The sequence below is a fragment of the Anser anser genome (assembly GCF_964211835.1).
Source record: "Anser anser genome assembly, chromosome: Z".
NCBI lineage: Eukaryota > Metazoa > Chordata > Aves > Anseriformes > Anatidae > Anser > Anser anser.
Genome location: NC_139723.1, coordinates 63,544,772 through 63,564,737, shown reverse-complemented (window position 1 = coordinate 63,564,737; position 19,966 = coordinate 63,544,772). Strand labels below are relative to the sequence as shown.

Sequence of the window (19,966 nt, the reverse complement as noted above, 5' to 3'; positions counted from 1 at the left end):
ATTAGCTCTCTTAATCATGTTGGTGACAAATCTTTCCCTACAATGTCTTTCATTAAGTAATACATTGAAAAAGCACTTATACATAATACATATATATTAAAATGATGACTAATCATGTGCATATTCTAGAATTACATGCTGTTACTTTTCCTAGAATCACAGAATGGTTTGAGTTTGAAGGGACCTTAAAGATCATCTAGTTCCAATCCCTGTGCCATGAGCAGGGATGCCTCACACTAGATCAGGTTGCCCAGGACCCTATCCACTTGATGTCTTGAACTCCAGGGATGGGGCATGCACAACTTCTCTGGGCAACCTGTTCCAGTGCCTCACCACCCTCTGAGTGAAGAATTTCCTACCAACATCTAAGTCTTCCCCCTTTTAGTTTAAAATCATTACCCTTTCTCCTATCACTATCTGCCCATGTAAAAAGTCACTCTTCACCTTTTTTATAAGCCCCCATTAAGGACTGAAAGGCTGCAATGAGGTCTTCCCTGGAACTGGTTGGATTTCATCATCCATAACATTTTATTTAAAGAAAATAACCTCTTGAACTAGTAGGGTAGAGGTTGTTTTCCGGTAATGATAAATCTATATTAAAAATTCTGTTGATGAGTACTTTCCGAATTTGAAGTTTTGATGATTTGCACACTTCTATTCTCATTTGAACATTTAGTCCTAGAGGTTTGAACTCTCTGACCATTCTCATTCTCTCTCTGCAGTTCGACAATCAGCAAGCATTGGGAGGCAGAACTGGCCACGCTCAAGGGTAATAATGCTAAGCTCACAGCAGCCCTGCTGGAGTCCACTGCCAATGTAAAACAATGGAAACAACAGCTTGCTGCGTATCAGGAGGAAGCAGAACGTCTTCATAAGCGGGTAAGTCAAAGCAAACAGCCAGTGTTATTGAGATGGAAGTACTGGTGACTGTATTCACTCATTTTGAAGTGGAAAAAATAAGCTTATTGTTGAGCTTTAGGTAAATCTTTGAGACAGACGCTAAAGATCATTTTAAAGCACACAGAGTTTCTCAGCGAATTCTTTTGTAGCAGTTCTTTTTCTTTAGAGGGTTTTGTTGTAGCCAGAGTTATCTATGCTGTAAACCTTAGGCCACCTTCGCCAGCTTTCACTCCTCACTTTATGCCAGCTGCATCGCATCTGTTTCAGGACTTTCACCATAACATTACACGTGACTCCCTCTTGCATCTAAGCCCATAGAAACTTGACATCAGATCTGTAAGTTAAAGGAACCCTCTTGTAGTTCCCAGAGTTACCAAGGACTAGCAGCTTCCTTTTGGTCTTGCACCCAAAGAAAACCGTGTGTAGCACCAGGCTCGTTATGTGCAAATAATGATCTGCTCCTGCATTCATGCAGGAGGGGCAGGGTCTTGTTCCATTCACTGTAAAATTTGCAGAAGTCATTTGGCAAATCAGAAATTAGAACCACAAGTGGGATAGGAGTAACAGTTTTTGAGAGAGGAATAGAGTATACAATTTCTCTTTTCTTTTCACATATAGCACTTAATATATTGGTGTAATTTATTCACGTTTATCCATGTGAATGTGTCATTGTAGCTTAGGGCGTATTTTTGTTCAAAATGAAGGCAAGTCTAGCACATGTATGTAGAAAAGATGTAGAAGAAGATGTAGAAAAGATTTGGTGGAGTATTTTTAGATTTTTTTTAATATGAACTTAGTTAAGAAAACTAAAAAAAAAAAAGGCAGAAGACCTGTATACTTTTGTGGATGAAGACCACTTTCATGAATAAGCTGACAGACAGGAAAGGTTAAATAGCAAACACAGCAGATTTTTTAATTTGATTTTATAGACTGTAGTCTCTTACACAAAATAAGGTATGGAAATAACAGATAGCCAAATCCTGCAAATTACAAAGGGTTCTTTCAGACGTGCACTGGACCTGTCCAACTGAAGGCTATCACGGGAGCAAACATCATATTGATCTGAGGATGAGAAATTCAGCAGGTTGCCCCTAACCTTCACCCAGCCCTGGAAGAGTAGCAAGAATTCCCACAACTTGAGAAACCCGGGGAAATGTCAGGTTGTTGGGGCAGTCCTATACCTAGACTGATTTGAAACAAGGATCTTGAAATCCTAGCCAAATGAGTTTAATAGGGAGGAGTGACAATTTCCAATGGACTCTAACTGTGTGTGTGATACCTGTCTGGATGAAAGGCATGAAATGTAATTAAAACTGGTGCTTTTTGCAAAGTGCTTTCAACTGAAGAAACTGATGGTTGCTGACAAAATTGCATTGCTTCGGAACTTTTCTATTCAGGCACAAGCTTGTCATGCATGTTCGTACAGAGATGTTTTCACTTTCTTGTCTCATTTAAGCATCTCCCTTGGAAGAGTGGAAGTTCTAACCTGTTTTCCAGGTTTGTGGATGAAAGATAATAGACAGATTTGATAAAATTTTGATACTGCAGAATATAAGGTGGATTTCACTACTAGTTAGGTTTTACAGTGAAGATGAGGTAGCATTCTTCTTAATAAAATGTATTGACAACTTCAGTTGCAAAGGTGAGAGAGAGTTCTGATCCAACAACAACAAAAAAAAGTAATGCAGAAAAACAGAAACTGAATTTTTTGCCTGCCCACTGTGGGGATACCCAAACAGACAAAATGAGCACAGCATGGTGATAGAAAATCCCTTTTTCTTGATATTACTGTCACTCTTAGCCCTATCTTGTTATTGGAAATTTGTTATTGGCAAACATAATTACTGAATATAGATTTTTTTTGTATGTTACTTTGCTTGCACCTGATACCAAGCAAACCCAGCAACTTTCCTGCAATTATTTTGTATTTCTGAGGAAATACAGAATGTTATAATGTGGGATCATCTATGATGTTCTTTTACAATCACCTTTTATGTGCTTGTATCAAATCTTTCTGTAATCCAGGACCTTGGGGTTTACTAATATCTCACAAACCTCTCTGCATATGTCTCAATGGGCACGCCTGTAAATTACTACAGCTCAAGAATACTGCCCTCTATTGGAATTGCTTTGAGAAAAATAAAGACTTGGCTAACACAGTAAATCCAACTGTCTGGGCAAAAGTCTGCAGAGGATGTTAAAAATCAATTTATCTGTTACCCATACAACACAATACAAGAGCTATTCTGACCTGCGCACTGGGCACTGATCTTTCAATTTGAAGCAGGTCCCCATTCCAAAAAGAAACTGTAATTCAGATATTTCTCTGTTACACGGACAGAAAATGTGCTTTTGAAAAGGTGAATGTGGAGACTGTTGGCTATGGTATGTTTGATAGCAAGCAGTGTTAAGAGACTATGATGTAAGCATTCTGTTAGGTTTATCTGCTAAGCTCAGTGTAAGCACCAGCTGCAACTGATCCAAAAATGCTCCCTAAATTGGAATCCATTTCTCCTGAGATTATGTAGAAGTTACACATCATGTTTTGGATGGTCCTCTTTTTTTATATAGATGATTCATATAGACACAGAAACATGAATGGGTGTACCAGTCTAAGAAAACTGACTAACGTATTGAGTTAATTTGTTTCTGTAAGTGCTTGCCCTTCTCCATAGGATAATCGTCTAGGTAATCCTCTAGACATGTGATGAACTCCATCTTTTGCTCACAGAATCACAGAATAATTTAGCATGGAGGGGAACTTTGGAGCTTATCTTGCCCAACTCCCTACTGAAAGTATGTCCAACTTTGAAATCAGATCCAGCTCCAGGGTTGGATCAGGTTACTCAGGACAGTGAGTCAAATCCAGAAAAATAGAGAACCCACAGCATCACTGGACAACCTGTTCCAATGCTTGACCACCCTTCTCGTCAAATTGGTTTTTGTAATATCTATTCAGAAAATGCCGTACTGCAACTTGTGGATGATGCCAGTTCAGAAGACAAATGCTTTTTAATCCAGAAGAAACTGTGTTGAGAAAGGGTTGATAGATGATATTTAAAAATATTCATAGAAAAAAATACTTCAAGGATAAACAAAAGTTTGGAAAATAGTTTGCATGTTTAGTCGCAATGTAGTTGTTTTATATGCAAAAGTTGGCTGTCACAGCATCTTGCCCACTGGAGAAGTAGAATGTGTGTAGATCTGTATTCATTAGAGGGATACACACACTTATAAGATCATAGTGTTGTACAAAATAGACCAGCTTTCAAAATAAAGAATTGTACTTCTACCACTAGCTGTTAAGTTTAGAGCAATTTAATAACATATTATGTGGTTTATATATAATGTGATTGTGGTATTCACTCCTTACGTGCTTTAAGTATATGTACAAGTTTTGGTGCCTGAGTCATCTATCTGCAAGCCACAGCAGACTCATACCCTCTGTCAAGTGTGGTAGTGGTGGGGAAGTAATGCATATTGATTAGGAAATTTTATCTTATTATTTCTGTTTTTAGCTTCCTCTTTATATAAATAGCTTTATAAATAGTCTTACTTAAATAATTGCCTCTATTTAAAAATAAAGGAATGTGTTTTTTTTCCTGCTAATACTATTTATTAGGTGACTTTTTATGGTACCTTTCTCCACAGTTCGAATTTTGTCATGTTTAATTTATAAATATCCTTTGATTTTATATCATATCTCACCTGTATACTTTCCTTTATTCTCATTCACTGTGATAAAATAGCTCCTTTGGCTCATAGAATCATAGCATCTAGGTTGGAAAAGACCTTCAAGATCACCAAGTCCAACCATCAACCTGACATAGCGAGCCCCACCACTAAACCATGTCCCTAAATGCCACATCCACACGTCTCAAATACCTCCAGGGATGCTGACTCCACCACTTCTACTTCCCTGGGCAGCCCGTTACAATGATTGTCCACCCTTTATGAGAATAAATACTTCCCGATATCCACTGTAAACCTCCCATGGTGCAACTGAAGGCCGTTGCCTCACATCCTATCACTTGTCACCCGGGAAGAGTGACCAACACCCACCTCACTTCAACCTCCTTTCAAGTAGTTGTAGAGGGTGATGAGGTCTCCCCTCAGCCTCCTTTTCTTCAGACTAAACAGCCCCAGTTCCCTCATCCACTCCTCATAATTCTTGTTTTCTGGGCTCTTTACCAGCTTCATTGTTCTTCCCTTAATGTCTTCCGCCAACTCAATATCTTTCTTGTAGTGAGGGTCCCAAAACTGATGACTCCAGGTGCTCAAGGTGCGGTCTCACCAGTGCTGCGTCCAAGGGGACAATCCCTTCCCTAGGCCTGCTGGCCACACCATTTCTGGTGCAGGCCAGGAGGCTGTTGGCCCTCTTGGCCAGCTGGACCACAGCTGGCTCACGTTCAGCTGGCTGTAGACCAGCACCCCCAGGTCCTTTTCTGCCAGGTAGCTTTCCAGCCACCCTACCCGAGCCTGTACCACTACAAGGGGTCGTTATGCCTCAAGTGCAGCACCCAGCGCTTAGCCCTGTTGCATGCCACACAACTGGATGCAGCCCATTGACCTAGCCTGTCCAGATCCTTCTGCAGATCCTTTCTACCCTCATACAGTACTCATTGTAAACTTTGATTTTTCAGGGGTTTTAAATTCTTTTAAACCCATCATTTTCTGTTCTATAATTGTTTTCAAATTTGACTGAAATAGTTGTTCTGTGTATCACAGATTACACTTTTAAAATAATAGAAACAAAGCTACAATGCCCCCTCTTTGATTAGTGATTACATTTTAAAAAAATTAAGTTAATTTATTATCTTTTTTTTTCTTCCGATTAAGATTTCCACATACGACAATTTAGTTTCTCACATTAACCTGCACTTATTTGCTTTCTCTGAGGCTTTTGTTTTCTTTGTTCCATTTATTCTCTTCATTAGTAATGCCTAGAGCTGAGAAGAAATAGATACAAATTCAGTGTGTCTGAGTGCAAAGTTCTCCATAAATTAAAGTTTTGTGCTCTCTTCTGTTATATTTTGAGCTTAAGTCAGAAATACTGTATGTTGATATTTTGTCAGACATATTTTTCAAAAGTTGACTAAACTTTTGAATGGATTTTTCCTTTTAAAATACAAAGAGATAATAATTTTGAGAAGACATGATGCCCAGTCAAGAGCTTAACTTAGAGCTCTGAGCCTTCTGTCTTCTAATCTGCTCAGAAGCAGCTTAACAACAAGGATTTCCCTTAAACAGGGTTGGGGAGCACTCCTACACACCCTGTGTAACATTTGAAGTCAAAAGGGATTCATGAGTTTAGAACAGCTCAGTAACAGAAAAAAACACCAACTGAAGTAGCTAATTCAGACAAATAAAATAACAGTGGTACTAACATTAATCCTGGTATCACAGAAAGGAAATGATTGAGTGGTGATATAAATTATGGAACATATCCCAAAGTTTCATCTTTGTCATGTAAAAAATTACAATTATACATTTTTTTCTTGTATGCTAACTGCTAAAGTAAATCATCCTATGACACTGGGCAATAGCTCAGAGTAATAACACCAGTGCATAATAAAAGAGCTGCAGTCCTTGAAGATCATATATCTGCAGGAAAAGAAAGCTGCAATGACAAGATGAAGGCAAGTGATCAAGCTCTTGGGTATTTCTAAAAGAACAGAGAGGTAAACTCTTGAATTCTAGATTGTTATTTTACCAAAATTTCTTAGAAAATTAGATAAAATTAGCTTATTATGTTCTGGTTCTTTCATCCGGTGAATGAAATAAGTATGAAGACATCTTATGCAGTCGTCAAGAACACCTGACAAATAATGGATCTTGATTTCACTACTGTAAAAAGAAATTTTTAAGTGGATATTTAAAAAAATGCATGAGCATGCAGAAATAAAACCATGATCATTTTACCATGCCATTTGTATGCTAATTAAAGAAAACAAATGTCTAAATGCAGTTGGTGAAGTCCACAGGAAGTATGAGGCCCCATATAAATCATCTGCTCAGATTATCCTAAAAATGTCTATAGAAAATCTTTGCAGACCCCTAGCAGTCACCTCCACATTTCCACCACCTGCATTAATAAATGGATAGCCAAGACTCAGTTTCAAACATGCAGATGTGCAATTGCTTGCTGAATCAGAGCCCATGCTGTGGATTTCTGATTTTCTGAGAAGTCAGTGCTCATTGAAGAATTTATTATCGCCAATATGAGACTACTGTGAATAACTTACTTAAGTGAGGAAAGAAATGTTCTAAAAGTGGAAATATGAAATAAGGTGACAGAAAGAGTGGTAAGAAGAAGAGATTTAATCCAAAAAATTATTGGCAATGCGTCTTTTTTTATGTGATGTCTATCTCTTGTTATACAGTCTTCAAGACTGTGTCCCTCCTATCCTTCCTGAAAAATATGAACTTATATTTAAACTTAGATTGCTTGATTAAAGAGAAAGGCTACTTGAGTATAATTTCCTTCTTAAATTATTGTAATTAGCATGCGGCTCGGTAGTCATGTGGTGCCATTTGTTTATGAAGAAAATAGATAAGCATTTTGCAGGGTAAATATGGTTCATTTGGCAATTTAATTGAAACAGTGGGACTATCATTTTGCTAGCATTTTTAATGCATTTAATTGAAACAAATGTGTGTGCAGTTGGACCAATCCTAAGTGAACAAAAACCAGACAAATAAATCTGTATTTTTACATATGCATTCCATTAATCTGGAATTGCAAGCAAATTTTTGTTGCACTTGAAAATCCCGATAAAGCAAAAATACATAGGTAGCTTTTGCCCAAGTTATGTTAAGTAATGTTAAATATTGACCAAACGTTCTGGGGAGTGTTAAGAAACAACACAGTCTTAGGTCTGTGTTGGAAAGGCTAATTGTTCTAACTGTTGAATTTCTAAAGGTATGTGGGAAAACAGTGACTTTGCTTTTTATTTTTGAAATTGCAATCATTTCCTAAAAGAAGAGTTTATGTTTTAGGGCAGGCTGTAATTACCTTCCTAAGGTCTGTTATTCCAACAGTAGAACTAGTTTCTAATAAAAAGAAATCCATAGCGGTACTTTAAGAATCCTTGAGAAGAGCCTTGTGACCTGGCCACCTTTGTTGCATGATATTAGGGGATAACCAAAGGAAAAAATGTGAGCATTTTATTTCAAGGGATATGTATTTTTCTCTCAGATGTACATTTTTGCTCCTCCAATATCCATTTCAGCTATCATAAATTTCATACTGGTTTTGAAATTTTATTTGTTGTCAGTCTTGAATTTAGAATGTCAGAACATTTCCTTGGACAGAAGTGTCTACCACAGACTCCCAGGTCCCTTTTTAGGCATGATTCGTAATACTTATAGTCCACATCTAGCCTTGATTAAGAATCAAACCTTGTTTAATACTTCGAATTTACTGAAAAATCTGCCCTTTTTCAGGCAAAGCAGGTGAATCAGGTTATAGTTGTTTTGTTTCCTGTAATCAGAATGTGAAGCCAGCTTTTTTTTTTTTTTATGGATGGTGAACTGAAGGCAAGTCCTTTATTATCTTCTGCTTGCCTTGATTTACTTTTAGAGCAGATTTCCATTTATGACCCAAGACAATGTCTTTATTTTATTTTTTTTTTGTGGAAATTCACTTACACTGAATGTGGGGTGATAAAAAAGTAACTGCGGTCACTCTGGGATAGTAAAAAAAAAAGTTTTCACTTAAGGACCCTCATCCCCATCTTCATCATCTTTCTAAAAAGAGGGAATATTGTTAAGATCTGCAGGGTATACAAAGCGCACTTTGTGGAGGCATACTGCAGCATTTTTATGTAGTCAAAGCTTTGTAGAATGAAATATAACCTATAATTCCAAAACTCTATTGGAGAATGAGGAAATTACAGGAACTAAAAGTCCACAGGATTAAAAGATGACATATCTGTATTGAGTTTGTTATTGCATGTATTTTATGAACTGGTCAGATAGCAGAAAAAAAAAAAAAAAACCTTACTAATTGAATTTCAGACAAAGGGATATTCCCTGAAATTAGTATTAACACTATCAGTTGCAAATAGCAATGCATGGCTGAAGCTCAGAGCATCGATTTTATTATACTTCTTGTATTTTCAAATATTCCTACTTCAGTTTCATTTTTGTTTTTCACAAAAATCAAGCAGATGATGGATTATTCCTCTCTCATCTCTGCAGAAATATCTAACTGTAGAAAACATTTTGATATTTCCATGGCTTGAGGCTTCAGTGCCCACAGAGAAAAATGTGTCCTTTTCAGCAAAATCTTTAATTGATTTCTAAGTTGAAAAAAGTAATGTATTGTTGGCAATACACAAAACTCTTCCCCTTACCCTCAGGTTATCATTTTATCTATGGGTAAATCTTGAAAGACTACAATAGTTAATTTGCTGTCAGAAGTGATAATACGATGGTGCACTTTTTTGTTTTTTCAGCAGCAACCTAGGAAAGCAATTTTCCTTGTTTTCTGCATTTTCACATTTATTAGAACCAAAATTTTTCCCAGAGTTTTTATTCTTGAAAGCTATACTAGATTGTTTTTTATGGTTGTCTTGTTTGCACGCTGTCTTCCATCTTACTGTCTACCATGAAGAACTGAGAAGGTTCTTCTGCAAAACTTATGTGAAATTTTATGCAGTTATTCCTTGTTTTGCTGAGCTACACAATATCATTTTTCTACTTACTGTGGAAAGCAAAGGGCTCTGTTTAATTTGAAGGAGGTTCATCTTCAATTATTGATGGAATAATATCACAATCACGGTTGTGATCCATTAAGCAAGGGTAACTCAACCAGCTAAAAATGCATAAGTAATACTTAAATTCTGTCTTGCACGAGTACTCTCTCTGTTCTGCACTGTAGCTTGGGTTAGTAGACCTTAAATACTGTGTTCCACAATAAATATGTGTCAAAAATACCTTTAGGAAACAACAAGTTAAGATAGTCAGGTATATCTATAAAATAGACTAAAGCAACACTGAAAATGTACTTTAACCCGTATTTCTCAGCATTTTTGTAATAGCTAAAGTAATTTCTGTATGAAGTTTAAAAAGAAATTAATGATTTGTAGGTACTGACTCTTAAGACAGGAAAAAAAAACAGTTGTTGATTGAGATTAGAAGTATACAAATCTATTTCAAGAAAGTGATATGAAAAAAATTAATCAACCTTGAGCAAACGTAGCTCAGATTCATTCTGTCAGTAATTGCTCTGGGAGGGCAACCACTTGAAATATTTCTGTCATTCCCAGTTCTTTGCTTCTGTCTAACCAAAGTCTTCACTCATGAAGCAGTTGTCTGTGTTAGGATTTGATACGATCTCTACATTTGTTTTCTTCATGCTTTGATTTGGTTTGTTTTCTTGGAGAAGCTCTGTGCAATTACTGTCTTAAGCTTATATAAAATCTGTTGCCCCTTCTGTTACGTGGTCTCACTCCTCCTGTCTTGGCAACAGCTGCACAGCATGATGAAAATGTCTGCCTGGCGTTCTCCTCTATTTATAGGGTGTTGACCTTAGATCAGAATTTCCAGAAAACTCTTTAATGGCCTCTGCTCAGAAGGCTTAGGCTCTGTCAGAACAAGTTGCCTTTCTGTCTTATTTCAACTGATGAATTTCTCACTAAAGTATGCATTTAAGTATAATAATGTCCATATGAGGGAAAAAATAGCCCATTAAATAGTCACTAAAAAGCCCTTTCAGAATTTCTTTCTCTACAAGCAATCTTTACCTGGATGACAAATGTAAAGTACAGAAGCAGGGGCTAAGAACAATATTCCTTTAAGTCTCAAATATGAAGCCACAGTACAGACTTTTTCCAGATATGGAAGTCAATGCAGTCTTATGATGAAGAACCTTGTTTGGTCAGTTATTGTTCAAAGACTGTTTTTTCAGTCTTTGTCAGAAGTCAGAATACAGTCAGAATTCTGTACTGGAAACAAGTTTTAATCACAGATACATTATTTAGTGTTGCTGTGCAAAGACTTGAATGATTGCTTGAGCCTTGCTCTTAAATGTGAAAAAACAAATAAGGAGATGTCCCTGAAAATAGCATGTGGGAGGGTCAGACTAAAGCATTTTAGCTTCCTGTTATGCCCCCTTCTGTGCATAATGCATAAACAGTTATTTTTGATGTTTTTTGGACCAGTGGTCATTAGAAAAATAAATTCAATTTGAAACAAGGAAATAGAGCAAGTAAATGTTATCCATGTTTTTGCCTAGAGCTTTATATTTTGTTACTTCTGTTTTCAATTATGTATGCTTTATATCGCATCATTTTCCATCTTACTCTGCAGATTTTTTGAAAGGTTCGTAATATGATTTTCTTTTTTAAAGGTGCATTCAGAAAGAGAGCATCATGAGCATATTTGACATCTTTTCACATTTTTATAGGAATGGACATTTAAATAAGACTATTATTAAAGTAAACATGTTTTTAAATTGATTTTTTTTTCCCAAGTTACTTGGCTTTCAGCAGTAAACAAAACAGTTGAACCATGCATTATTTTCTTGCACAAGCAGTAAAAAATGGATGTTTGCCTACAAGAAAGCTGGACCAGAGCAAGGTATCACAGCCCCTTCTGAGAGCAGTTGACTGTTGGCAAGAAAGTTTGTGGAGCAAACTCTACCCTGCTCAAGCAAAATCAACTGTGTTTGCTTAAGCAATTTCAATAGGTGTCTCAAGTTAGTATGTCCAGAGCACACTGAGGAGTGTTCATGCGAGCCGTGCAGCCAGTGGGTCTCTCGCAGGAGGTGTTTCTGGCTGGTAGCAATACCTGCAGCCAACAGCAAGGTAACATTTCACCCACCCCAGCTCAATCCACCAGCCCCCTCAGACTCCAAGCTTGCGCTAACAGTATGCATGCATCCTCACCGTGTGTGCCTGCCCGGAGGAAACCCCATGGAAAACAGTAGGGTTCAAGCTCTTCCTTAGTCACAGGGAGAGAGACCTCTGCACCCTTGCTTCTAGAGCACTAGGAGAAAGGTGTTTTGGGGACTGATTTTTCCCGTCTCTCCTGTTGAGGCTGTACCACTCAGTGTAAATGAGTATTCACTGCACCAGTACTTGGTAAGAGCCAGTGGGTACAACAGCTTTAAGAGAGAGATTGACCTTCTTGGAGGTTATCGTATAAAGTTCCAGACTTTCAAAATGGGTGGAAAAGGGTCTGAATGTGGGTATCTAAATCAACACTACCCCTGGGTTCACAGAAGCTTCTGTCTCTAATTCAAGACTTGGTTCAGCAGAAAAGTTTGGAAATGTTTACTAGGTTGAAATTCAGAAGAGGTGAAGGTGGTTGATGTGGATAAAAGTATGGTGACGCTACGAAATGGTGAATGGTTCCTGACTGGACAAGACCCTGAGCAACGAAATACGACTTCAAAATTGGCCCGGTTTTGAATGAGGGGCTTGGACCGAATGAGCACCAAGCTCCCTTTCCAGCCTAAATTATTCTGCGAGTTGGTGATTCTTGATGTGTTTACACAGTGTAATGTAGAACAACGTGTTAGTTCAGGCACTGTTTAGACATAGCTTTATCCCAGCTGGTGTGTTGCAATTCTGGTTGGTTGTGACTGTGTAGTTATTGCAGTGAATACCGTAACAGTAACAATTGTTAGCTTGTTACAATTGTTACAAAAAAAATCTAAATAGATATATTTTTTGTGCAGTTTTGGCAAATTGAGGAAAAGGTCTAAGACTGCAATCAAAATACTCAGTAACATATAAAACTGAACAAACTGCTGTTACTTTGTGCCATGAGCACAGATATTTCTTCTGGGGTAATTTCAGTAAATAAGATAGTTCTTGGGGGGTCCTATCAAGCTACCTTCTCTTCCCTCATTCCCTTTTTCCCTCCAAAGAATTGCTGTAATTTTAGTGTCTCTACATTTATTAACCTGGTGTGCAAAAATGTCAAATGACAGCTTTCCAGGAGGAGAAACGAGACTACTGTTCAGGCCACAGGGGAACACAAGGGAATTTCAAGCCCTGTGACTCAGAAAGAAAAGCTGAGAGGGATTTTGTTTTAATTTTCTTGTATTTCAATCTTGGCTTTCCCTCAACTTCTCCCTGCATTCAGTAATCTATTTTTTAAGCCTGCAAACCATTCAGAGTCTTAAATTACTGGCATCACAGTGGCTTCTCTGGCTAGACTATATTGGTGGTGGAGGACACCACCCTTGATTCCTCAAGATTTTCATCTAAGAAAGAAAAATGTCCTGGAGAATACATGCCCTCTGTCTAGGGGCTACTTCTCTAAGGAATTTAATTTGAGACCTAGGGGTTTTCCTTGACAAATTGGGTAGCACAGAAACATGCTATGTTCAAACTAGTTATTGGGGCAGATTTGTTCTGTAGGTAGATGATGCAGCTCTGTCAAACACCGTATACTAAGACTGACAGACAGTCTGGGAAAAAAATGAGTTATTGGTTTTTAAATAGTATTTTTTTACAGTTTGTTCCTAAACAAAAAGGTTTTAGTGCAGAAATCCATGCAGACATGCAGTGTGAGAGTTCTCTGAAACTGCACTGTAATTTGAGAGGTACGTGAACGAAGTCTGTGTAGACTGTAGCTGCATGAACTTTTATTTCTTTAATGCATAAGCCATTTTTGACAACCATTTTTCTGTGAATGTTAGGATATTAACATCTCATCAATTAAAAAAATAAAATGAAAAGGGCATACTATTGCCAGGTATCTTATCTTATCCAAGGGCAGATGGAGAATGTTTGCTGCCTGCTAATAAAGAGGAACAGTACAAATCCAAATTGTGCCATTAGTTGTTTGTTTTGTGACTGAGAGATGAAGTCTGAGACTACAGGAAGTAAGAAGCTGGCAGCTGTACATTGGTAGCTGAGTATCTTCTGATGCGGAGTCAGAAATTGAGGCTGTGAAATGTTAATTGGCGTGCTACGAAGGGGATGAGCATTGTGGCTTAGTTGATTAAGATGGTGCAACATTAAAAAATGTCAGATGGAGAGGTTACTTAGATCTGTGTTTAATCATCTAGATGTTACTGTTTCTGAAACGGTAATTCAGCTTCTTCTGTAAAATTTTCAATAATTAGTGAGTATAACTTTTAATTAATGTTCTTTTCAGCCTGCAATATATTAAATTTATTGTTTCCAAGTTGTTACAGTAAACATTAGAAGTCACAGCAGCCATTTTCTGCAAAACAACTTGTTAAGGACTTGTACGCAGCTTCATAAGAACAGCTTCACCATTTTAATCAACATAAGTCACCCAGAACTAAGGGTATATTTCAAATTCAGCTATTTATTCTAAGAAATAATGGTACCTTGAAATTGTTGCAATTAATTCTCTGTGTGTTGCCACCACTTATTTCAACAGGTGACTGAGCTAGAGTGTGTGAGCAGTCAAGCCAATGCAGTCCACACACATAAAACAGAATTAAACCAGACAATACAGGAATTAGAATCTACGCTGAAGAAAAAAGAAGAGGTATTTGCTAATGTTTATTTTGGCTTTTTTGTTACATCTTTTCTAAAGGAATTCAATATTAATCTTGCAATGACTAGTAAGTGTCGTGGTATTTCCTATGGATGTAAAAATTTAATTTTTCAGCTTATTTGAAATGATTAATATTTTGCCTTCTACATCTGTCCAATATAGAGCTAGGTATCTGAAGAACAAAAAATATCATTTTTTCATCTTTGCTTTTACTCTTTGCAAAAGTAAGTCTGCATTGAGGCACATGTGGTTTCTTTAGAGCAATCACCACACTAATGCTGTCCACACTGACTAAGAAGGGAAGCAGTCATAAGCATGCTTTCCTTTTTCTGGAGAGAGGGGTTTGGAGCAGGAAATATATCAATGCCTTTTTTTCAGGCCAATCTGTTTTTCAGTCTGTGTTAATATAGCTGACTTTTATGATCCCAAAGATAAGCCCTCTCCTTTAACGCGTGCCAAACCCCCAGTCTGTAACTTGGATGATATTTTTTGTGCCATCTGCCTTGGGCTTGGCCAGCAACAGGAAAATACAAAGAATTGGAGTAACACCTGCACTGGCATGGGTCCTAGAGGAAAAAAGATTTGTGCCACAGAATGACTGGGGATTGCCCCTTTATAGATGGGAAGAAGGAGTTGGAGGGGGCCATGTATGATGGTTTGCTTGCCCTGTTTAAGATCAGATCCCTTGAGCTGTGCATGGGCACAGACAAAGCACGCACTGGTATGTACATTTGGAGGGCCAGTGTGTCCTGCAGGGTCTCCAGCTGAGTTGTTGTTAGCTGTTTCTGAGGAGGGTGCAGGAGAAGAGCTCCTAGGAACAAACAGAACATGCTCCCAAAATGGAGGAAGGCCTTCTTCAAGCTCCCTCAGACCCGAGATTAGCCTTAGGTTGGTAATGATTCCCATTTTGGTGCCCTTGCTCTTTCACATTGTGCTGAGTTGCTGAATGCAGAGATACCTTTCCAAGAGGAGTTCTGGAAGGTAAATATGCCCCTGTAGGGAGAAATATTTGTTAGTTTTAAGTCTTTTATAGAAATCAGTGGTCAAGGCTGGTAATTTTTTGATGCTCAGCCCTGCTGCTAGTGACATAATAAGCAGCTCACAGATGAAAATTGGATTTTTCTCATGAAAAAATGGGAAAGGATAGATTATAACAGAACATAAAAAACAAAATTGTTTCTCAAATTACAAGGACCCTTAATATTCCAAGAAAAAAAAAATATTTCAAGTCTTTTGTATGGGAAGGAGGCTTGGACTTGCATGACAAAGAAAATACTTGTCTTTATTGTTGTTTATTCACAAGGGGATTGCCTTTTGGGGACTGTGATTCAGGAGTATTGGGAGCAGAGCTTAAACTTCATGTGCTATGATAGGTAGTAGCCAGTTGCCAGTTTTGGTATCATTGCTACGCCTTGCTCAGGAGAAGAAGAAGTAGCCAGCTTACCTGTACTGAAGCCAATCCAAATAATATGTTGCTAAAGAAGTTGTTTCTTCTCCTTTAGGAAATAGAAAGATTGAAACAAGAAATTGACAATGCCAGAGAGCTCCAGGCACAGAGGGATTCTCTGACCCAGAAGTTACAGGTGAGCTATAGTGCATCATCTTCATTTAGATAGAAGGGAAAAATGATCTTCAAGTGAGCAGTTTACATCAGCAACTTCTGCTGTATTGATCGAAGCTGCTGGGCAAATATATAAGTTGTAAAGTGGTGGGTCAAGATGCTCTTGGGGAATTTGTACCACAATTTCCACCTGCGGTAAGTCATTATTTTTTTACCGAGGAAACAGAACCAAATTTCATTTATAATGCCACCGAACTCCACCCAGCTCTGAGGCAAGCAGATGTCCTTCATCAATACATGTCGTGGGCAGTTCTGGTCTCATTTTCACAGCAATGTCTTGTCATAGGTCTCATGTGCCACTGAACTATCAGGCTTGTTGATAAGCATCATGTTGGTATGAGTCTGTATTCAGCTTCTAAGCATTCTCTGATAAAGGTTAAAGTGTTCTTGCAGAGTACAGACTTTAAAAACAGAATTTGACATTTTATTTTTAGGATTATATATAATTATTTAGAATCGTATTTTTATTGTTTGTTTTGCTTTGTTTTGTTGTTTTTTTTTGTTGTTGTTGTTGTTTTTTTTGTCATCTTCTTTTTTCTGTGTTGATCCTTCACTGTGTGTAGAGCCAGATACCTCAGCCTACTGGAAGCAGTATACCCTCCCTTGCCATGTCTGAGCTCCTGTCCTTCTGTTGCTGGGCTGACCAGCCAGCATGGACATGACCCCCTTAGGAAGCATCAGCCTTCTGATTGAGGTTGACCCAGAGCTGAGATGGGTTTAAACTCTGAATTCAGACATCAGAGTTTTGATACAGCTGGAAACTCAGGCATTAAATAGCTCCAAATCCAAAGTGCTGAAATGTGACCATCACTATTCTGCATCTTAACCTATATCGTGCCAAAAACAAGCTCTGCCAGGCTATCCACAGCTAAAAGATCATCAAGTGGATATTCTTTGAAATGTGTTATGTGAATTGAAACTTTCTTGAATCTCATTTTAACCTACAGAATAAACCACATTAGAACAAAATTACTGTATTCATTCTCCCCCATTCTTAAGTCAAATTATTTGTAAAAAAAACTATGTTATTACAGTGCTTCTTTGAAGATTGTTTTGAGTACACCTGAGCTTGCCTGTTCCACTATTCCAAAAACTGTTGCTGACTTTAAGCATGGGAGTTTTCAGATGAAAAGGAACTTATATGAGTGATTTAAAAATGAGATTATAATGAAAGTTAGAAATTGTGCTAGCAGTGACATATGTAATAATATCAGCATAAGACCACATGAAAAGTAATAATGATCTGGGAAATAGTCATCCTTAGCAAGCAGAGTTATGAGATACTAGCAAAAGGCTGAAGATTTTTGAGAATCTGTAAATCCTAACTTTTTATTAATAATTATACTTCACAAAGGTTGTAGCTTCCTTTTGAGATATATATTTATCTTAGGAACCAAATGGATGTATTATATATATAGGTCCATATGTCACATTGTAGGTGATCAGTTTCTCAAAATGGTTAGGATCCGACATAAAAGTTGCTCTTCTTCAGGTTAAAGCTTATTACTGACCTGATGCAGCTCTTACAAAAGATCTTAAGTCTTTGCGTACTGCAGTACTCATTCTGCTTTGACAGCAGTGGCCTTCTCCAAGCCACTTCACCCTACACCTGTGATGTCAGAGAAATTGTGTTTTCTTCCATAGCTCCGGTCTGACCATCCCACATCTGTTCGCTTCGTTGACTCATTGTCTGTTTTCAGAGTGATTGTCTCTCTGGTCTGTGTCTGTTCATCACACACTTTTCTCTTCCGCTTTGTTTTTCACCCTCTTGTGTTCGCAAATGGATTATGTAACTCTATAATATTTTGGAATGCAGCCTATATGAAAAACATTATACAAAGAAATTATTATTCCAAGGTATGTTGCATTTCTGACACATTTATATCAGGGAATGAATTTGAAATCCATCACTGGGAAATCTCAGTGAGCAGCAGTATGTTATCACTGCAAAGGGTAAGTATCAGGGCCCTTGTTACTTAATAGTTTAATTAATTAAGACATATCAATCAGTCATGATCAGTGTGACTCTCACAGCAAGTCAGGATATCTTTATTACTGTGCCTGATCCCTAAATACAGCTGTTGTGTATGATTTGAATATTTAATACTGATCCTTACTCTGACTTCCATAAGAGATTATTACAGTGCGAATAGCAAAAATGATTTGTTAATAATTTATTTTTTAAAAGAAAATAATCTATGAGAAGTGATTATGCCTGCTGTAAGAGCTTGAAAAAACAGTGTACAATAAACCTTGTAAAGGGCCTGAATGGATCAGAAGAGTAGGTGAGATTAATTGCAAATAAAGCGAAATGACACAAGTAGGGGAATGGATTATGTTATGTGGATACCTCTCCCCTTCTTCCATTAAGAAGCAGCAGTTCTGAGGCGGACTGTAATAGGAAGCTGCACATGATCTGGACATGAACTTGTAACTCAATACTATTATAACAATCACTAAAACTAATCTAGGGTAAGATATGTCAGGATCACAAGTAAAATTCGGGAAGCAGCGTTTTCCAGAAACCAACCTCAGAAGGCTTGAGCGGCCAGTATTGTGTGAAATACCAGAAGGGCTGTGCCACCCAGCGGAGCTGAGGGGACACTGAGCCCCATTTCCATGCCACACGAGGTCACTTTGCCATGGAGGGCCCTAGTCCCTGTGGCACTGAGGCCATGTAGCACGTGCCAGCGCTTGGCGTGGAGGTCAGGTGTAGGCCCAGCGAGGGACAGCCTGCGGTGGGTGCCGACGGGGTTACAGTCACCTAGCTTGCTTGCTCCTAACACCTGTGAGGAAGCTGATCGTTGCCTAAGTACACACCTGTTTTAATTTACGTAGTTTCTACAAGCTCCCTTTTTCAGCTAGTCTCCTTTAATCCCTTGGCAACTATTTTATCTGTGTGAAACAGATTAAAATAATCTTTCTCTTGATCCTGGCGGCAAGGGGTAATGCCTGCTCTCAGCTCTGTTGTTTGAGGCCAGTGGCCAAAAATCTGTCATTTTTACTTTGCCCATTTACAAACAAGCAGTAGGCGAGGCACTCCGGTTATGAGGAGATGTGGCTGCATGAAACGAGTTGGTCCGAAAGCTGAGAGCGGCTCCATTAAAGCTGTGTGACCCAAACCTGCTGTAAAGGCAGGCAGCATTTAAAAAATGTCACTGCACATAAATACTAATTTGGTGTGCACTTTTCCAGAAAATGGCTGCTCAGGGTGTATGGTGTACCAAGTGCACTGTCCCTGTGCTGCCTTCAGTAGTGGTTTTCATAGCTGAAATTAAGAAATAATCATCTGCCCCCACTGCAGAGCAGCCGTGAGCTCTCCTCCCAGCGCTGCTGGTGGTCCCAGCCTGGGACCACTATGGTGCAGACCTTGGCGATGGGGCAGCCAGATGAGACACCCAGCCTGTGCTTGAGGCTTTAAGTATTCTACAAGTGGTTTCACCTTGATCGGTCTTGCTCAGTTTTATTCCAGTCCTAATTTTCAGTGTGAAAAGGCATATAACTTGGGACAGAAGTAAGGTGGTACTCCTCTGTACATAAAGCAGTGATCTGGATGGGCTTCTGTGTGAGTCCATCTGATGGGGACTGATGTCCTTGAGCAATTCATGTAGTCTAAATAAGGGGAGTTTCGAATTTAAGTAATCCTTTGAGAAGCTGTTTTCACTAGGTGGCATATTTCTGAATGGCAGAAGTGATAACTAAATATCACATACATTGTGCACCGACTAAATTTTATCTCTGTTCAAATGAGTCTGTCCTTCAGATGAATTATTGAAAAAATGGAGGAAAGGATAGATTCTCAATCCAAATAGCAGTCTGGGTTCTGGTTTTGGCATTATGGAAACTTCAAAGGGTCACAAATTATTCTAAAAACAAAAGTAGCGCATGAATGCCAAGAGGAGGTTAGACTGCTTTCTGTTTGTAGATAACGCATTAACATGTTATGTATTTTCTCTG

The 19,966-nt window shown here is 38.2% G+C and overlaps 1 protein-coding gene across 4 annotated transcripts in view; it reads left to right on the top strand.

Annotated features, from left to right (window-relative positions):
• The window catches only part of HOMER1 (homer scaffold protein 1), an 88,010-nt gene that overhangs the window by 65,379 nt on the left and 2,665 nt on the right, over nt 1–19,966 (top strand). For 3 of the 4 annotated variants that reach the window (XM_083819064.1, XM_083819062.1, XM_083819061.1), the window contains exons 6-8: nt 723–879; nt 14,269–14,379; nt 15,891–15,971. In XM_083819064.1, the coding sequence (XP_083675190.1) occupies nt 723–879; nt 14,269–14,379; nt 15,891–15,971 (349 nt within the window). Of the gene's footprint in view, nt 1–722; nt 880–14,268; nt 14,380–15,890; nt 15,972–16,572; nt 19,964–19,966 lie in introns of those variants that run through there. The other variant, XM_083819063.1, reaches the window with a different exon arrangement.